We start from the raw sequence: 19,712 nt of genomic DNA on the forward strand, positions 1-19,712 counted from the left end.
GTATATATAACTCGGGGGTTTAGAGAAGTCTGGGCTGGAGATAAAATGTGTATCAGCTGCCTACAAAAGGTTATTTAAAGGCACAAGATAGCATGAGATCACCAAGTCAGTGAGTATAGATACAGAGGATAGGTTTTTGTTGAATAAATGAAGTTTATTCCTTAATGCATTTTATATATATATATATTTCTATTAATTTAATTTCTATTAATTTCTATTTCTATTAATTTAATTTCTATTAATTAATCTAATTTCTATTAATTTCTATTTCTATTAATAAATATATATTTCTATTAATTAACTTCCAACTAAATTTGTGGAAAGTGTATTAATCCTGCAGTTTCTCATGCTATTCATTTGTCCTCAAAAATGTTTTATGTGACACCTTGCATTCAATCTCTCACTAATGTGCTTTAGGGTGCTAACTTCAAACAGCCTGTGTATCTGCCCCCAACCTTCAACTTCCCCTTACTGATAAGCTATAGAAAAAGAAGAGATAGGGGCACCTGGGTGGCTCAGTCAGTTAAGCATCTGCCTTTGGCTCAGGTCATGATCCCAGGGTCCTGGGATTGAGCCCCCCACATTAGGCTCTCTGCTCAGCAGGGAGTATGCTTTCCTCTCTGCCCCTCTCACTCAGCTCGTGCTCTCTCAAATAAATAAAATCTTAAAAGAAGAGATAAATGCTGATATAGAATGTGGTGATAAAATGTGTTTCTCAACTGCAGAAACATAAGTGCATTTATGCTTTAAATTATTAAGTAAAATAATTATCCACCTAAGATTGAATTGATGGTTTAGAGTTATACGGAGGATAAGAAAATGAAGGCACACTTTTGATTTAATAATCTCTAATAATTAATTTGGAAGTGTGTGAAACAGCTGTAATTAACCAGTTTTGATTATGAGATCATCAACAATAGAGATACTATGCAGATTTCAAGTGTGGTCTTTTCCATATGTGTGATCTCAAGATTAGGACCACTTCGTCTAAGTGCCCAATACTGAACATGAATAATTGTTTCAAAATGGTCATTTATTAATTTTGCACTATGCCTGGTGACTACAAGGTATTAAATGTTAGAACTGGAATTCACTTTCTACAAAGTTACACTTCGTAAAAAAATGTGAGGGAAGTTCTGAAATTTAAATTCTCCAGCAACTTTGGTTCTCTTTCTTTTTTCTTTTCTTAAGATTTTATCTATTCATGCGAGACATAGAGAGGCAAAGACATAGGCAGAGGGAGAAGTAGGCTCCCTGCAGGGATCATGCTGCAGAACTCGATCCCAGGACCCCAGGATCACAACCTGAGCCAAAGGCAGACACACTCAACTGCTGAGCCACCCAGGCACCCCAACTTTAGTTCTTTAAAACAAACAAACAAACAAACAAACAAACAAACAACCCAGACATTTGTTTTCTACTTCTTTCTGCAAAAACTGATACCCTCAGTGGAAATCTGTAAAGAGCCACTGTAGGAAGCAGAAAGGAGAAAATAACTTTCCAATTACAATGACTGGACAAGACATTTTTTATTCGCATTTAACTGACAAAAAACAAAGAGGGAAGTTTGTTGTTTTAAATCTCAAAACAGGAGATGCTGTTTAAATACCAGGTGCATGATTTCTCAGACACATCCATTCTCAGCCTCAGAGGAGGAACCTTGATGCATCCAGTGTACTTTCTAAATGAAAATGCATATGTAAAAACCCTTGGACCAGAGAAGTTTCCTTGGGAACTGTTCTTTCTTACGGGCATTTTATGGTTATATTGATAATATTAAATTTCTACTAAAACTTTACACTTACTCAGATAATACAAAGAAATAACTAGCTCAGGCTCTTTGTAATCTAGCAGCCTAAATCCACTTGAAAGACATTAGATCTTCCCCAAATGTTTCATGCATAAGGAGAACATATTATTCTTTAAGTAGGATTTTATAGCAGCTCATTCTTTTCTATAGCGCACAAAAACTCTTTAGAGTATGTACAGCAATTTTTTTAAAGAGTTGACTTTTCTCTCTTTTCCAATACAGGAATTACTGATTATTAACCAGGTCCAGCCACCCACCCCCACCCACAGGAGTGTTAGCCTCAGCAAAGCTCTAATTAGCAACTGGATCCCTTCCAGAATGCACATATCCCTATCCTGCTTCTCTTTTATCACAGTAAGTGTAGGCTCATAACTAGTCACGTTCACATTAAGATTATCCAAACAAAAAGACTAGGAAAATTAATCTGCCCAAATTAAACACTTTAATAACATACAAGAAGAGTGTTTGTTAAAGTATAAATGACAAGTTTTATTGAAAAAGTAATCATCCTTATCATACATATATAATTCATTCTAAAGCACTCTTAGAGATCCTTCACATCATGTTTGGGGTACCACTGACTGTGTTCTGGTAGCATGGCCACTTACAAAACAGATTATAATTCATGAGCTATTATGCACTGGGATTTTTGCAAATAAGGGACTTCATGAGGCAGATTGGGGGAAAAAAATTAAAACAAACAACCTATATCCACTTACAAAAATAACAGTTCCCCATTGTGGACTAATTACTCTGCTTGGAAAATGCTAGTATCCTCATAAAAATCTGGTTAAATTATGGTGCAGAATTGGACTTTTCTGCAAAAGGGGCTCATTTCTGTGACATCTAAGCATTTCCCTGGGAGCATAGAAATGTTATTAACTTAATGAAACATTTCAGCCTCTTGAGTCTTCGTCAGGGGAATAGCTCAGAGGTAAAAATTTCTTGAGGACTGTAAGGAGAATCTGTGGGTCTGTAAGTGGAGGAAAAGAAACCACCATGAAAAAGTGCAACCAGCTGAGAACTCACCCGGAGGAAGGGATCAAAGATGAGAGGGTTGCCCCTAACCCAAATATTATTATTCTTCTATAAACTGCTGGAATGCTTTTTCCACTTCACTTTGAAACACTGCCATTTTCTGTGAATAAGCCACTGGGTTCCCAGGCACTACCTTGTGAAAATGCAGCTGCAGCTCAGCTTGGGAACTGCTCAATGTTGTGGGCACTGGTAAGAGTTCCAGGGGAGGGGCACCTGGGTGGCTCAGCAGTTGGGCGGCTGCCTTTGGCTCAGGGAGTGATCCTGGAGTCCCCGGATTGAGTCCCACATTGGGCTCCCCACAGGGAGCCTGCTTTTCCCTCTGCCTATGTCTCTGCCTCTCTCTATGTCTCTCATTAATAAATAAATAAAAAAAAAAAAAAAAAAAAGAGTTCCAGGGGAGTGGGGAGATGATCACAAGTCAGCCTTTCTTTCTGGGGAGGAGTCTGATCAGCACTGCACCGTATCAGCGACACTAAGAAAACTGACTGGGTAGGAGCTGGGAGGTGGGTAATCTGGGCATAAGAGGAACTCAGGAAGTGAGGCAGGCTGGGAGGAAGGTCCCACATCAGGAGAGGAGACCAAAAAAACTCAGGAATGTACCTGGACCCCAAGGGCGTTAGGGGATGGGAAGCGTTGCAAAAATTGAATAAAGATCTTTGTTCTTAGGAAAAGAGGTGGAGATTTACTTTCCTTTCTCCACCTTGTTCGTGCTACCCTGTTTCTAAAACCGGAAACTCAGGCAGGTTTCCTGAGCATTGTAAGTCCACTACATCTCAGAAGGCTTGGCCTGGGATCACCAATCTCCCATTTTCTGTGGCGAAGTGTTTCAAAGCCCACCTATAAGTCAGTTGTTTGGAGTATGATAGAGAATCCCTGCATAAGATGACTTACTTACTCATAAGAGCAATTCATTATGTGTATTCTCAGTTTTAGAATGTAATCAATGTGCTCTGCATCTCCAAAATATTTTCTAAGGTATACAGGGAAAAAAAACGAACCTTTTATAAAGGAAAAAACAAATTCCAACACTTGTGTCATCAAAAGGAAACTTTTGTCTTGTACGTTCATACACAGCACTGCTTCCTGCTGACACTTATTACTCAGCTGACAGTTAACCACTAAGAATAAATATTCATTTTTAGACAAAGAGCAAATTCAACAATATATCACTTCAACCAACCCTTCTATTATTAGGGAATAGTTACAAATATTCTCTATGCAAGTACTTTATATCATTCTGGAAATACAATCAGAGGCAATGCTTTAAGGCTACATATTAAGGCTACCTGGTTTTCTGAAATATGTATAAGTAACAAAGATACTTTTACAAAAGAGGAGTATAAATTAAACACTATTTCCATGTTAGGAAAAGAAATACTATTACAAGCCAACTAGACATTCACATGGTATCTTAAAATTTATTGCTATTACTATATAAGGCCGGATAGATTATTGCTCAAACTGCCCATTTTGAATGCCAAGAAATTCTCACTTCTTATCTTTTAAGCAAGGCTACATCAGAATAAAGACTTTTGAAATTAAACTTTCTTTTATGTTAAAAGAGAAATTTATTACAATAAAATAAGTGCAAGTATTATTAAAAATGCTGGTTAAAATTATAAAGTGTCTATATAATTTTTCTAGTATAAATATCAGAAACAAAATCAATAATTCTGTATGTACATAGATCTTTGAAAACATAAAATCATGCACAAGGACAAAATATAACTGCACGTTGTCCTTTTAGTTATCACTGTTCTCTTCTCCTGGTCCCGGATCATTCCAGAATATGAAAATATATGCCAGTTCCTCAGATTCCAAACTTCACAATTTCAGTGTTTTGATGTCATTACAGTCTCACCAAGTGGTTCTAGTTCCCGTATTTCCCTTTCTCAATAGATCTTGGACAAGAAGTTGAGCTAGAAAAATTGATTACAGGACCCAGCATGACACGTATTCCCAATGGTTCATTTAATTAAAAGTGGCTTAAGGTGTTTTATATATACATAGAAAAAGACCTACAAGGCATGAAGGACAGTAAGCACATCAACATGTGGATAAAGTTAAGCAGCTCGCCCTCCGCCTCCTACCTTGGAAAAGCCAGAGCCGTGAGGAAGTAAGGGCAACACAGAACTGCGAGGAGTGTGTGTGTTTGGTGGGGTGGAGATGGAGCGCATCACAGAGAAGGAGCTGGGGAGAAGTGTGTGATTATAAAGGGAAATTAAGCAGTTATTATCTATCCTCTCTTGCCCACCATGCTAGAGCAGGGGCTGCTTCCAGCCTGGCCTCCCTCTGTACACCCCAGGGGGGCTCTGTGGTGATTCTGCTCTCCCAGCACTATGCACACAGCCACTGCCTCTCAGACAGTATGAAGACATAGTGCCTCCCTACTGAGAGCAATTCCACAATGTGAAGAACAAGATTATAGATTTGGGCATTTCGCAAATACCAAAGGGCCTCTGAACTTAGGCATCAACACAAAGGCAGGTGAATCCATTTTTACAAATGCGCAGCTCATGCCCAGAGAGGTTAAGTGGGTAAGCCAAAGGGAAGACAGGGACGCTAGATGTGATGCTCATTCCTCTATGACAGCACTTATCAAACTTTAATGTGCATATAATTATTCACTTGGGGTCTCATCCAAAATGCACTAGGTCCATGGTGGGGCCTCTGAGTCTGTACCTACTGGCCGGTGAGGTGGGTGCTGTGCAGACCACACTTTGCGCGCCAAGGATCTACAACACAAAGAGGGAGCCACATCTGTCTCTCTGGGCCACAGGTACACCTTGGAAGTCCTGGGCAGAATGGACACTTGCTCCAGTGTTATCTGCCTACCCAAGCGCATCCCCCGGCAAAAGGTACACGGCGTTAAGTGAGCAGCTGTCTACAAGACCATGTTAGTATCCAAGAGCACCATGACCCTATGAACAGCCAACAAATAACATAATTCAGCTTGAGGAAATGGAGAGGTCTATTTGCTGGAAATAAAACTTTTTCTCATGCAGTCCTTACAGTGAACATGATAAAGGTATAAAAAAAAAACAGCATATGATATTTCATAGTAAAAGGCCACATGCACACACAAGTACATATAGTATGACTTCTAAGAAATAAAATGCATTTTATCAGAATAAAGTGCTACCACTGCTCCCAGCTAAAATCATCTCCTCTTCCAAATACAAGGAAAAAACCTTGAATTGTAAGGAAAATGACTGCATTGCCTGCCAGCACAAGGCCACAGGCTCCCCATTTGATCTGAAACACAAAAAAAAAGGATTAAATCTTTACTTTCTTCATATTGTACTCTTTGAAAATCTCTGTTATTTTCTGCATTAGAGTCATGCAATGAAATATTACATAAAACTGCTAAAAGGCTTAATAATATAACAGGCAGGAGACAGTGAACTATTCAGTAATTAGCCTAATTACTTCGTGATGCTAGATAATTAAGTCTGTATCATCCTTATCATTTTCCCCATTAGACGTATTTCTCAACTTGTTTTCAGCAGATGATGATTGCCTTAAGTAAAATACAAGCAGCCAGAATATAAAGGGTCCAATTATAATATTGGGTACTAAACGTTCTATACCCATTGCCTTCTTTCAGGAGAATAGGAATTGGAGAGTTATGGATTGGTCTGTTTCTTTTTAAAGCTTTAAATAATAATCTGCATACAAATGACAACAGCTTTCCAGCTTGGCAGATCCTTCTAGGGGGGCAGAGTAAGGGATGAGAGTACCCTCTAGTGGGCATTTTTTGTTTTAACTTAACCAATAGAAAGAGAACATCAATGAAAGTTTCTTCATGAGGGACACCTGGGTGGCTCAGCGGCTGAGCATCTGCCTTTGGCTCAGGGTGTGATCCCGGGGTCTGGGATTGATTCCTACATTGGGCTTCCTGCGGGGAGCCTGCTTCTCCCTCTGCCTATGTCTCTGACTCTCTCTGTGTGTCTCTCATGAAAAAATAAAATCTTTAAAAAAAAAGTTTCTTCATGAAACATGATGCATAAAACAAAAATCCTTACAGTCAAACATAAGAAGTACTAGTGTAAGGCACAAGAAGAATAAGGTCATGATGATTTTGCATTCAAAAACCTTCCAATGCTTCTCAAATTATCTAGACAGAGTTCAAGCTGGCATGGCATTCAAGAGCCTGCCCAACTGGGCTTCATCAACCTTTCTAGCCTCCATCTCAACCACATCCTTTTGGCTCCACACACTGAAATACCACATACTGCATTTTCACACTTGGGTGCCATTCCATATAACAGTCTTCCCTACTTTAATCAAAACCTTATTTATCCTTAGGGGCCTACATCAAATGCCAGTTGGAATGTCTTTCTTCCTGGTGCTCCTATGGTGTTGTAATCATGTTTCAATTATCACACATAATACATTTATAGTGTACTTACCCATCAGGCTAGTTTCTGTGCTCTCTGGAACAGAGACAGTATCTGGCTCTTATTCCTGGTATCTTACAAATAGCAGATGTTCCAAAGTTTCAATGCCACAAGTAAGATATCCAATGCCCCAAATAAGAGTTTCATGAAACTGAAACAGTATGTAGTTAGGGGGAATAAAAGCAAGTAGTATGAAAGACAGTGAACGTCAAAGAAGTGAATAAACTATACCCATGATATGTGTTTTGGAAACAAAAGGAAAAATTTTATATTAGATGTGAAGATGGCATCTTATTCATTGTATTTCTATTGGCCATGTAGTTGTTCCTCAAAATATGCCCACTGTATTGGGTTGAAAATTGTGTCCATGATCCTATTTGCAGGAGAAGAATCTGATGTGATGTTTACTTTGGAACCAAAAGAGCATTACTACCATAGTCTCCATGGATCGCTCTAGGAGGCAAGGATTTAAGCACAATTCCAGAAAATAGCTTAAAGTTGAAAAAGCAAGAAATCACATGGTCTGGCTAAAAGTTATAAGAGAGACAAAGAAAGCATTCTGAAAACATGGCCAAGACACCGATAGGGAGATCTAAAATGGAAAAGAGGAACTAAAAACACACTTGGATTTGAGTATCAAGCCTAAGCAATGGAAATGAAATTGATGTTCTGGACACAGCCTTTGAAGAACACTCAGCAACAACAAGGCAAAACAATAGAAAACAAAACTTACCACAGACACACGGGCAAGAATAACAGGAAATCCAAAGGCAGAAACAACAATTCCAGTAGTGAAAAAATATGCCAGCTCCCGACAGGCGCTACTTGTTGCGTCAGAGTCATATGTTGCTCTTTTGGCAATGAAATGGGGGATGGGAGAGATGGCGTGAAATATCAGGACAAACAGGGGCCAGTAAACGCTGTCAGGTGGACCCAGAAGAAACCCAAAAAGAAAAGTTATGGTTACATTTTAAAGACACACTGCATTTCAAAGTCAGAATTATCTTTGATGTCTAGGTCAAAGTCATTAATTTAATTGTCAATATTCGTACATGAGATGATTTATACCAGGAACCAATAAGATGTAATGATTATAAGCTACTAGTCCATTAATATGTAGATAGTTTACATCGTGTTACAAAAAACAATTACAAGATGTGTAATCTAGAATCTTTACTGTTTTCTGTTATTATTGAGCTGTAATTTCTTAAAGACAAGCTTAGTCATCTTTGTTTTCCTTATAGAACACCGTACAGTGCTTTGCACACGCTAATTCAATAGAGATCTTTTGAGTGTATGCATGTTGGAAACCCTTTGATGGCTTAGAAAAACCCAGATTCTTTGCTCTGGCCTACAAAGCCTTATATGATCTGTCAGCGTCTTCCATTCATTTTGTGCCATCTTCTCTTCATTCACTCAGTCAGTAGCCATACCAGCCTTTTTTCTATTCTTTAAACACTCCCAAGCTCATCCCTGTCTTAAGGCCTCTGCACTAGCCATGCCCTCTGCTTGGAATGCACCATTCCCCCTCTTCTCATTGACTGGCTCTTTCTTATGTAATCTAAACTGAGAGGTCTCCTTCTAAAAGTGGCTTTCCCTGACCATTCAATTTCATTAATTTATGTTTTAACTGAAATATAGTTCACACATTACATTACATTAGTTTTCAGGTGTACAACACAGTGATTCAACAACTCTTTACAAAATGCTATGTTCAAAAGTGTAGCTACCATATATGTCCAAATACATTGCAATTATGATGCCATTGACTACATTCCCTGTGCTGTGTGTTTCAACCCCGTGACTTACTCATTCCATACCTGGAAGCCTGCATCTCTCACTGCCCTTCACCCATTTTGCACATCCCTCCATCTCCCGACCCAGCCATCAATTTGGCCTCTTCAAAAAATGGTAACTGAATAGTTACATGCAAATGAATGAAACTGGACCACTTTCTTACATCATGTATAAAAATAAACTCAAAATGGATTACAAACCTAAAAGGGAGACCTGAAACCATAAAACTCCTAGAAGAAAACACAGGCAATATCTGACATCAGCCTTCGGAACATTTTCCTAGATATGTCTCCTCAGGCAAGGGAAACAAAAGCAAAATTAAACTACTGGGATTACAGTAAGATAAAAAGCTTTTGCACAGTGAAGAAAACCATTAATAAAATGAAAAGGCAACCTACTGAATGGGAGAAGGTATTTTCAAGTAGTATATCCAGTAAGATATTAATATCCCAAATATACAAGGAACTTCTACAACTCAACACCAAGAAACCCCCCAAATAATCCAATTTTAAAAAGGCAGAGGGGGACGCCTGGGTGGCTTAGTGGTTAAACATCTACCTTCGGCTCAGGTCATGATCCTGGAGTCCCAGGATCGAGTCCCACATCGAGCTCTCTGCATGGAGCCTGCTTTTCCCTCTGCCTATGTCTCTGCCTCTCTCTCTCTGTGTGTCTCGCATGAATAAATAAATAAAATCTTTAAAAAAATAAAAATAAAAAAGGCTGAGGACCTGAACAGATACTTTTCCAAAGAAGAAATACAGATGGCCAACAGACACATGAAAAGATGCTCAACAACACTCAACATCAGGGAAACACAAACCAAAACCACAGTGAGATATTATCTCACACCTGTCAGAATGGCTAGTATCAAAAAGGCACGATACAACAAGTGTTGGCAAGGATGTGGAGAAAAGGGAACCCCTGCACACTGTTGGTGTGAATGCAAATTGGTGTAACCACTGTGGAAAATGGTATGGACATTCCTCAAAAAAATTAGAGTTACCATATGATCCAGTAATTCCACTACTGGGTATTTACCTAAAGAAAACAAAAAAACCCACTAATTTGAAAAAGATATATGCATACCTATGTTCACTGCAGCCTTATTTACAATAGCCAGGATATGGAATATGGAAATAACTCGAGTCCATCAACAGATGGAGGGACAAAGAATATATGTGTATATATGTGTGTGTGTGTGTGTGTGTGTGTATGCATACATACACATTAGAATATTACTCAGCCATAAAAAAGAATGAGATCTTGCATTTGTGACAACATGGATGGACATAGAGGCTATCACACTAAGTGAAATACAACTGACCACCCATTTTAAATACTTCAAGTTATCCTTAAGCACATCACTCTCTTAGCTTTTTTTACACAACACTTATCCCTATTTGATATTTCCTTGTTATGAGAACAAGAATCTAATCTGTCTTAATCAATTACCATTTATCTCCATGGCCTAGAATGAGGTATTCCATTGATATTTACTGAATTAACGGAATGAATTTTATGAATGGAAGTCATAAAAATAAAGATGCTTACTAGCAAAAATTTTAGATAACCTTTATTATAAGAGGTAACAATACTGTAATGAAAATTTTAATGTTTTACGTTTATTAAAAATTGCCATCTGCTTTTCAATTACATTTTCTCTATAACTACTTCAAAAATATTTATCTTTATCAGGTAGTTATTATGCTTCATTTCTTGAGGGAGGAAAAAAGCATAGTCTCTACTCATTTTTATATATCCACATCACAGTAATATATATCACCACAACACAGATCCACCCTGATAGCCAGCACCATTAAGCAGAAGTTGTGGCAAAGCTATAATGTGATGAAAGTTTATTTCAGCCACAGATCTAGGAGTGCAGGATGGTAATAACCAAAAAGCAAGAACAGAAAAGGCCCTTTATCAAGAGGACTCAGGATGTAAACACTGAATTCTAACTCCTAATTTCAAACTATAGGGATTGTTGTGTGTTTCAAAAATCACCCAATCCTGGTGAAGGGACTTTTAGAGATTCTCTAGTTCGAAGTCTTTATTTTACCACTGAGGAAACAGAGATACAGAGAGGGGAAGAGGCCTGGAATAGATCCAGCTATGATGGACATGCCCACAGCCAGGAGCTCTAAATTCTTCCTAAAATACAGTGAGAGTTGTCTGTAAAGTAATCTAGGAGGGGCATCTGGGTGGCCCAGCAGTTGAGGGTCTGCCTTTGGCTCAGGTCATGAGCCCAGGGTTCTGGGATCGAGTCCCGCATTGGGCTCCGCACAGGGAGCCTGCTTCTCCCTTTGCCTATGTCTCTGCCTCTCTGTGTGTCTCTCATGAATAAATAAAATCTTTAAAAAGCAAAAACAAAAAATCTAGGAGACTACATTTCCATTCACAATAAGCCACCAATATTCAACTACAAGAACTAATAGAGAAGCAACCCTGCTTATACACAAAATTTAAATATTAAATGTATACTATTTGGAAAACATGTAGGCCAGAAATTGGCAAGCTTTTCCTGCAAAGACCAAATAGTAAATACTTAAGACCTTGCAAGCCACAAGTTCTCTGTCTCAACTACTCTGTCCCAGTAGTATAAAAGTAGCCGAAGATAGTACCTAAATGAGCATGGCTGTGTTCCTATAAAGCGTTAACTACAAAAACATGCATCAGGGTATGTTTGGCCTGTGTGCCAGTATGCTGACTCCTAATGAAGATGATAATCCTCGATCACCATTGTTATGACATAAAACTAATTTCTTTGTTGTAGTAGTAATGGCTCATTTGTCTGGGTTTTTTTTTTTTTTTGGGGGGGGGGGGGTTGTTCTTTTTAACCTTATAGAGACCACAGAGAATTATAACACCTGGATTCAGAGTTGGTTACAGAAAAATGGTCGAGATTCAGAACATGAGTCCAATTTGAACATGAATCACTTAAAGCTGTGTGATTTGGGTTAAGTCTTTAACCTCTCTGGGCTCTGGGTCCCCAGCTAGAAATGAGGATAGCTTATACCCTTAATGCTAGACTCCCGTAACAGCTGCAAAAGCTCCAGACAAATATGAGTATTGCTTATAACTGCAGGGCTCCCTCTTGTGTTTAGACAATTTCTGTGATAGCTGGCTGGGACTGGGATGAGGACTTAAACTCATCAATGTCTTAACGACTGGCTCCAGTTGGTCTAAGTTAGTTCCATCATCTTCCGTGCAGTAAGTTGCTCTAGCCAATCACCTGGAAGCATCCCAGAACCTTTTCCCCTTGCTGAACCCTGACGTCAGTTAACAAAACCTATTAGTTCTGCCACCAGGATTTCTCTCCTTCCTTTCTACTGCTCTTGCCACAGCCCTACATTTTGCTTGACTTATGATGGTAGTGCCCTACTACTCACCCTGACTATACTCTCAGTACCTTGCTATCCACACTAACATTCTGGCCAGACTGACCTGAAAACCTAAACCCCCTCACCCTTTAAACCTATTTTCAAGCTATTTCTCCAGCTCCTATTGCCTGAAGTATAAAATCTCATCTCCTTTACAAGGCATACAGTGCCCTAAGGATGAACTCTACATCCTTGACCAACCCTTCTTCTGCCCATCCCAGCTACCCTCTATGCCCCACCATAACAAACCCCGAGTGGTTTTCTGAACAGTCCATATACTTTCATATATGTGAGCCTCAGCATATGACCTTCCTACTGCCCGAAGTCCTCTTTCCCCAGTTAATTATATGTCCTGCTTCCTTTTCTTCTTTACGTTTCTGCTCACATGTCACCCTCTCAGAAAGGCCTGCCCTGATCACCCTCTCCCAGACCTCTGGGCCCTTTATCTTTCATAACATTTCTACCACTGATAGAATGGATTTTTTTTTATATTTGTTTATTGTCTGTGCTCCCCACGCTGAAATACACACTCTAAGAGAGGACCTGGTTCTCAGATTCCTTAATTCTCATAATGGTGGCTGGCATGCGGTAGGCACTCAACCAACAGCTGCCAAATAAATCTTTTTGAAGGTTCCTACTGCCTGGAATGTCCTTCCCTAACTCATCAGCCCCACAAACCCTAATACAGGCACCACGTCTCAGCTTAAAGAGCGCTGCTTCTCCGCAGCCCTTCCTGACTCTTCCAGAGAGACTCAAACCTGCCTTCTCAAAGCTCTCTGTGTACTGTACACTTGACTCCACCGCAGCTCTCATCCTCCGGACCGGACCGTCACCTGCCTACCTCTCAGGTACAACTAGAACCACAGGCTCCTTGAGGATAGGACTGTGTCTTCATTCTTGTATCCCCAGTGGGTCCAGAGTAGGTGCTCAGTAGATGCTTATTAAACGAATACATCAAGTTTACAAAAAGCTTTTCTCTGCACAAATCCAACTGACCTGTGAAGGCATCTGGACTTCACTAACTCATTGGTGACAGCTCAGTGCTACAGTGAACAAACTTGCTAACACCCAAACTAATGGTGACAAAGGCACAAAAAACAAGAATAGTTGTTTTTGAGATGATAACTTACCCATAATCCTCTAAGGCACATCCCAGCATGAGGAAAGTCAGCCCAATAGCCCCACTGAAGGATAATGCCACAAGAGCTGTGAAAAACAAAAACCCAGAATTAAAGGTCCCAGATCAATGGTGGCCTGAGGCTTGGAGGAGGAGGGGAGGAATGGGGAGTTCCTCCTAATGGGTATGGAGTTTTTCTCCTTCAGGTGATAAAATGTTCTGGCATTAACTAGTAGTGACGGTTGCACAACCTTGTGAATATACTAAAAACCACAGATTTTTGCACTTTAAAAGGGCTAGTTTGGGGACCCCTAGGTGGCTCAGTGGTTGAGTATCTGCCTTTGGCTCAGGTCGTGATCTCGGGGTCCTGAGATCAAGTCCCGCACAGGGAGCCTGCTTCTCCCTCTGCCTGTGTCTCTCATGAATAAATTAATAAAATCTTAAAAAAAAATAAAAGGGTTAGTTTTATGGTACATGATTTTTTTAAAAAAAGATTCTATTTATTTAATTGACAGCGAGAGAGCAAGTGAGCGCACAAGCAGGGGAAAGGGGCATAGGGAGAGGGAGAAGCAGGTTCCTTACTGAGCATGGAGCTCGGATGATGCAGACATTCGATCCCAGGACTCTGGGATCATGACCTGAGCCAAAGGCAGACACTTAACCGCTTAACCGACTGAGCCACCCAGGCACCCCTGGTATGTGATCTGTTTCTCAATAAAAACATTCAGTTAAAGAAAAGATCCCCAATTTAAGCAAATATAGTGATTTACTTATTAGCTGATGTCACATTTGACGGGCAAATGACTAGCTATGTCCACCACTTTAAAACCATTAGGTGAGAACACTCTCAAGCATTCCCCAACCCCTAATATAGGAGTTCCATCTATTCATCATAAGACACCAGCCAGCCTGTCCACACAACTCCAGTGGAGAGAATTCACTACTGCCTGAGGCAGATCGTTTTCTTCTGACAGTATCCAAATGCTGGAAATCCTCTTTAAATTATATCCCAAACTGCCTCACTGTAATACATATACCTTTTGATCATTTTGCCTCGCCCAACCACAATACTTCAAGTATTTGAAGACTGCTTTCATGTCTTCATAGAAAATGATTCCCAACTACTATCCACTGAATAAAATATTTATTCCCTGCCTCTGTTCAACACTAATCTCTGAGGGGGTAGGAATGCATTTGTTCTTGTAATGCTGCTGAGTGGGAGATAAAGATTCAGGGCTGTTAAAAAAGCTCTGAGCTCTGAGTCACCAACAGGGGTTCAAATCTTTTTTTTTTTTTTTTTAAAGATTTTATTTATTCATGAGAGACACAGAGAGGGGCAGAGACATAGAGGAAGAAACAGGCTCCTCGCAGGGAGCCGATATGGGACTTGAATCCAGGACGGGGATCACGCCCTGAGCCAAAGGCAGATGCTCAACTGTTGAGCCACCCAGGTGTCCCCAGGGGTTCAAATCTTAACATTGGACCACCAAGTGGTTGTGTGACCTTGGAGAGAAATTGAACCTCTTTCAATCTGATTTCTCACCTGTGAAATGGAAATAACAGTGCCACCTTCTCATGGAGCTTATGGGAAGTAAAGGAGATAATCTATGTGAAGTGTTTGGCAAAAGGAGGTGCTCCATATATAAATCTTGCCTGATGAAGGTATCTGCTCATTTTAGCAAAGTTCTTTGCTCAAGGTATAAACCCAAAGCACAGGACACAATTTAGCCAAATTTTCTTCTCAAAAAATCCATAATGTTCAAAATTATTCACTAACTTAATTAACGTTTTGATTATTTCCTTTTACTTTAAGAGATTTGAGGAGACTGCTTTATAGGAAGATGCTAAGGTGCTTTCTAAAAACATCTGCAAGTATACAGACATTAGGGGGCAAGGAAGGACCATCAATTTTAATTTTTATATTTTTCCATGTGGTACATGTCACTTTTTAAAGAAACGCTTACAAAAGACGGTGCATGGAGCCTGCTTCTCCCTCTGCCTGTGTCTCTGCCTCTCTCTCTCTCTCTCTCTGTGACTATCCTAAATAAATAAATAAAATATTTTAAAAAAAAAATAAAAAAATAAACAAAAGTAACTTTGCACACACTGTTTCACTACATATGGTCATTCCCCAGTTGGCGTTGTCCCTGCGCTGTGCCTCACCATCCATATCACTCCCTCCTGCTGGAGACCTTTCAGAGCTAGGAACCATAGTATCTTCTTTCTGTTTTGTGATACTGATCTCTCAAAGGTCACAAATGTACCTCCGGTTGATTCTTTTTTAATTTTTTAGGAAATCACATCCTCCGCTATCAAAGTTGGAGCTAACCAAGAATTCACCTTCATTTCTTTCCACTGTACACTTCTGCTGACACATTGCATTCAACCCCAAACTCCCTGGTACCACAAGGGTCCAGCCACATCTGATGCCGCAAGCCCAGAACAGGTCCTAAGAACCAGGCCTGCACATCCTACTCCACTCCGCACTTCTCTGCTTGGGTAGCCAGCAAGGACCTCGAATGCAACCTGTAAAACGGAAACATTTTACTCTCTCCTTCCAAACACACTTTCTCCCCTTTAAGTTCCATCTTGAAAGAACAACCAACACTATCATCACACTCTATCTTCGAGAAAAATCAGCAAGGCAAAGTGACTCCTCCCAGATGTCACTCAAACCTACTGCTATAGGCTGAATGAGTGTGTCCCCTCATCAGATTCATGTTAAACCCTACTGGCAATGTGACGGTCTGTAAAGCTTCTGGGAGTGATTAGGTCATGAAGGCGGGGCCCTCCTGGATGGGATCAGGGCCCTCATCAATGGGACCCCAGAGCTCCCTTGCCCTCTGCCACATGAGGGCACAGTGAGAAGACGATGGCTATCTATGAATCAGGAAGCAGACATTCATCAGCCCCTGAATCTGCTGGCATCTCGATCTTGCACTTTCCAGGATCCAGGGAATCCCTAAAGGAGTAAGACGACCACCCTCTTCTCTTGAACCCTGCGCTACTGCCCTGGTGCAGGCCCTCACCATCTCACACCTGCCTCCAACCGTGACCCTTCCAATCCACATAGCAGACAGTGATCTCTCCAATAAACGAAGCTGGTGTCACCCCTTCACAGCTGCTTCCACAGCCTATCAGTGTTCTGGGAACATGTTCTCTCCACTTGGCAAAAACTCTGTCCTTGCTCCATCCTCAGTAAGGCTTTACCTGACTGATCTTTTTAGATTTGATGCAGTGCAAAATTGCCTCTTTTGTGAAAGCAGTCCTTTTTCTCCCAGGAGCAAGGTTAAGGAATTCCATTTGTGTTAGTTTCCTGGGGCTGCTGTTAACAGTGTACTATACCGTGGACCCTTTAGAACCACCAAAGTTTATTTTCTCACAGTTCTGGAGGCTTGGCATCTCTAATCAAGGTGTGGGCAGGGCCATGCTTCCTCTGAAGGCTCTAAGGCAAGAATCTTTCCTTGTTTTTTCTTAACTCCTGGTGGTCACTGGCAGTCTTTGGTGCTTCTTGGCTTCTACCTGCATCATTCCAATTTTGGCCTCTCTTTCCCTATGGTGTTGTCCCTATAGCCCTCCATGCAAATTTCCTTTTTTTATAAGGACACCAGTCATTGCATTAGGGCACGCTCTAATGCAGTATCATCTTAACTTGATAACATCTGCCAGACCCTCTTCCCAAATCAGGTCACATTCACAGGTAGTGGGGACTTAGAACTTGATCATTAATCTCTTGAGGGATTCAATTCAATCCACAACACCATCTCTCTGCTGCTCTTGTTATCTAAGCACTGTTGAAGACTTCAACAGTAATATAATTATTTCCAGTTCTGTCACCCCAAAGTTGCTTTTATCTTTTTATCCCAAGCCACAGGTATACAGTAGTCCCTCAATAAAAGGGGAACTATCTGTAAAACAGTTCCCCTTTCCTTTAGTCCTTTGCCATTTCATAGTCTATCTTCCTTTTTACCACATCATGATTTCTAACACATTCACACATAACCTTATTATTATTTGATAGTTTTGGGGGGCATGACTAAACAGCACAGTCCAGTGCTGAGATACTACACGTCATCTGTTTTCTGCACCGGCTTCAGAGGGACATGCTACACACTGGACACGTGTAGCACAACGTCCAACCGGACACATGTTAACACAATGTCCAAGTAAATCGTGTTTACTAAACCGATATAAAAGTCAGCCATAAATAATGACAAAATGTGTCTGCGGCTAACAGCTCACATACTCACATAAATTTCAGAGTGCACGCACATGCATGCAGATACAGTCTATACATGTTTAGAGCAGATGCTGATTAACTGGGAAGATTCTTGGGTACAAATTCCAAAGAGGACAGTAATTCCAAGATAGGAACAAGTTATACTACTCTAACCAAACATTAGAGATATAACGGTTTCCCACCAAAATAACAGGAACCTTCCAATAGCCTCTCCCGCCGCTGCCATCTCCCCTTTCTCTACAGGCGAGCAAGTCAGGGAACTGGTGTTCTCGGCATCCCCTTGCGGAACTGCCCCAGTCAAAAAAACACACACGGTACAAACACTCCTCCTTGTCTGTCCACAGATAAACACTAAAGTAGCGATAACACTGCACCTCTTCTACACCCCAAATTACGAGAAATACAGCGTTCCTGCGGCCTTTCCGTCGCCTGCAGTCAACTCTGCTCAACTGGAAAAAAGATCAGTACCGGGAGGATTAAGAGCCCCGAGGCCGAGGAGACTCGAGACAATGGCTGCTCCGGAGGAAATGGGAAACTGCAGAGCTACAGGAGGGAGGAGGAGAGGCGTCAGGGTGGACACGTCAGGAAGTGGAAAGAGACCCAGGCGGTCTGAAACTCGGCAGGGGTGGGGGCGGGGGCCGCTCCGAGGAACTGAGGAGCCGGGAGGTGATGCTCCGGGGTGGCCCGGCGTCCCAGGCAGGCACTGCTCCCGGCCCCGCCCGGACGGCCCCAGACAGCCGGGCTAGGGCGTGAGAACCTGCGGGTCCACCCGCACCCCGCGGGCGAGCCGAGACGGGAGCGCCCCGGCCCGGGGGAAGCCGGTCCCCGCCCACGCGCTCAGGCGCAGCTCCAGGCTTAGCCCGGGACGGAGGCTCACCCCACCGCAGGAGCCGCGAGCTGGGCGGCCACCCATATACCTTTAACACCCGCCATGTCTCCCGAGCTGGGGCCGCGGCTGCTTCCGGCTTCCTGCCACGGCCCGGCTGCCGCCCACACCCGGCCCAGACCCGGCCCAGCACCGCACCGCCGGGCCCGGGCCCGCCCCTCCACGCAGCCCCGCCCCCGCCGGTCCGATCCTCCCAGCTCGGCCAACCAGAGCCCCGCCCCGATCCGCCCCGCCCCGTCCCCGAAACCCCGCCCCCGCCTGTCCCGATCCTCCCCGCCTTCCCGGCAGAGCCCCGCCCCGATCCGCCCCGCCCCCCGGAGCTCCGCCCCCGCCGGTCCCGATCCTCCCAGCTCGGCCAACCAGAGCCCCACCCCGATCCGCCCCGCCCCGCCCCGCCCCTGGAGCCCCGCCCCCGCCTTCTCGATCTTCCCCGCCCCGCCCCCCGGAGCTCCGCCCCCTCCAGTCCCGATCCGCCCCGCCCCTCCCGGCAGAGCCCCGCCCCGATCCGCCCCGCCCCCGGAGCTCCGCCCCCACCGATCCCGGGCCCGCCCCGCCACCCGGAGCCCCGCCCCTCCTAGTCCAAGACCCTCCACGCAGAGCCCCGCCCCTGCCAGACGCTGTGGGTCCCAAGTTCCCTCCAACCTTGCACAGCCCCGCCGCTGGGGTCTCGATCCCGCCTCGCCACTCAGAGCCCCGCCCTGCTGGTCCCGGCCGCCTCTCCTCCTCGGCTCAGAGCGGGATCCCTGCGGGTCCCAAGCTCACTCCCACCACGCAGAGCCCCGCCCGCGCCACGCAGAGCCCCGCCCAGCTCGTCCGTACGCCGCCTCCAGCTTGCAGGGCTCCGCCCCACCCCGTGATCCCGGTCGGGGCTTGGCCTGGACACCCACTCTCAGCGCGTGAACCGACCTTGCCCCCAGAGGCCCCTCCTTCTAGATCCTGAGCCCTACGCGTAATCCCCGAACCTGCCCCACGCTCAGTCCTTCAATCCGTCGGTTGGGGCCTCTGCTCCTCCCGGTCCCCTGGGTGCGCAGGCCAAGACCC

General features: G+C 43.0%; 1 protein-coding gene across 2 annotated transcripts; it reads right to left on the bottom strand.

Annotated features, from left to right (window-relative positions):
* Positions 1 to 4,396: 4,396 nt before the first annotated feature.
* Positions 4,397 to 19,429, bottom strand: LEPROT (leptin receptor overlapping transcript). 2 transcript variants are annotated; one of them, NM_001287133.1, is given in 4 exon segments: positions 4,397 to 6,103; positions 7,982 to 8,168; positions 13,559 to 13,634; positions 19,314 to 19,429. In NM_001287133.1, coding segments are annotated over 3 exon segments (333 nt in total). In that variant the 5' UTR covers positions 13,588 to 13,634; positions 19,314 to 19,429; the 3' UTR covers positions 4,397 to 5,986.
* Positions 19,430 to 19,712: the final 283 nt, after the last annotated feature.

Source organism: Canis lupus, chromosome 5 (assembly GCF_011100685.1).
Source record: "Canis lupus familiaris isolate Mischka breed German Shepherd chromosome 5, alternate assembly UU_Cfam_GSD_1.0, whole genome shotgun sequence".
Lineage (NCBI taxonomy): Eukaryota > Metazoa > Chordata > Mammalia > Carnivora > Canidae > Canis > Canis lupus.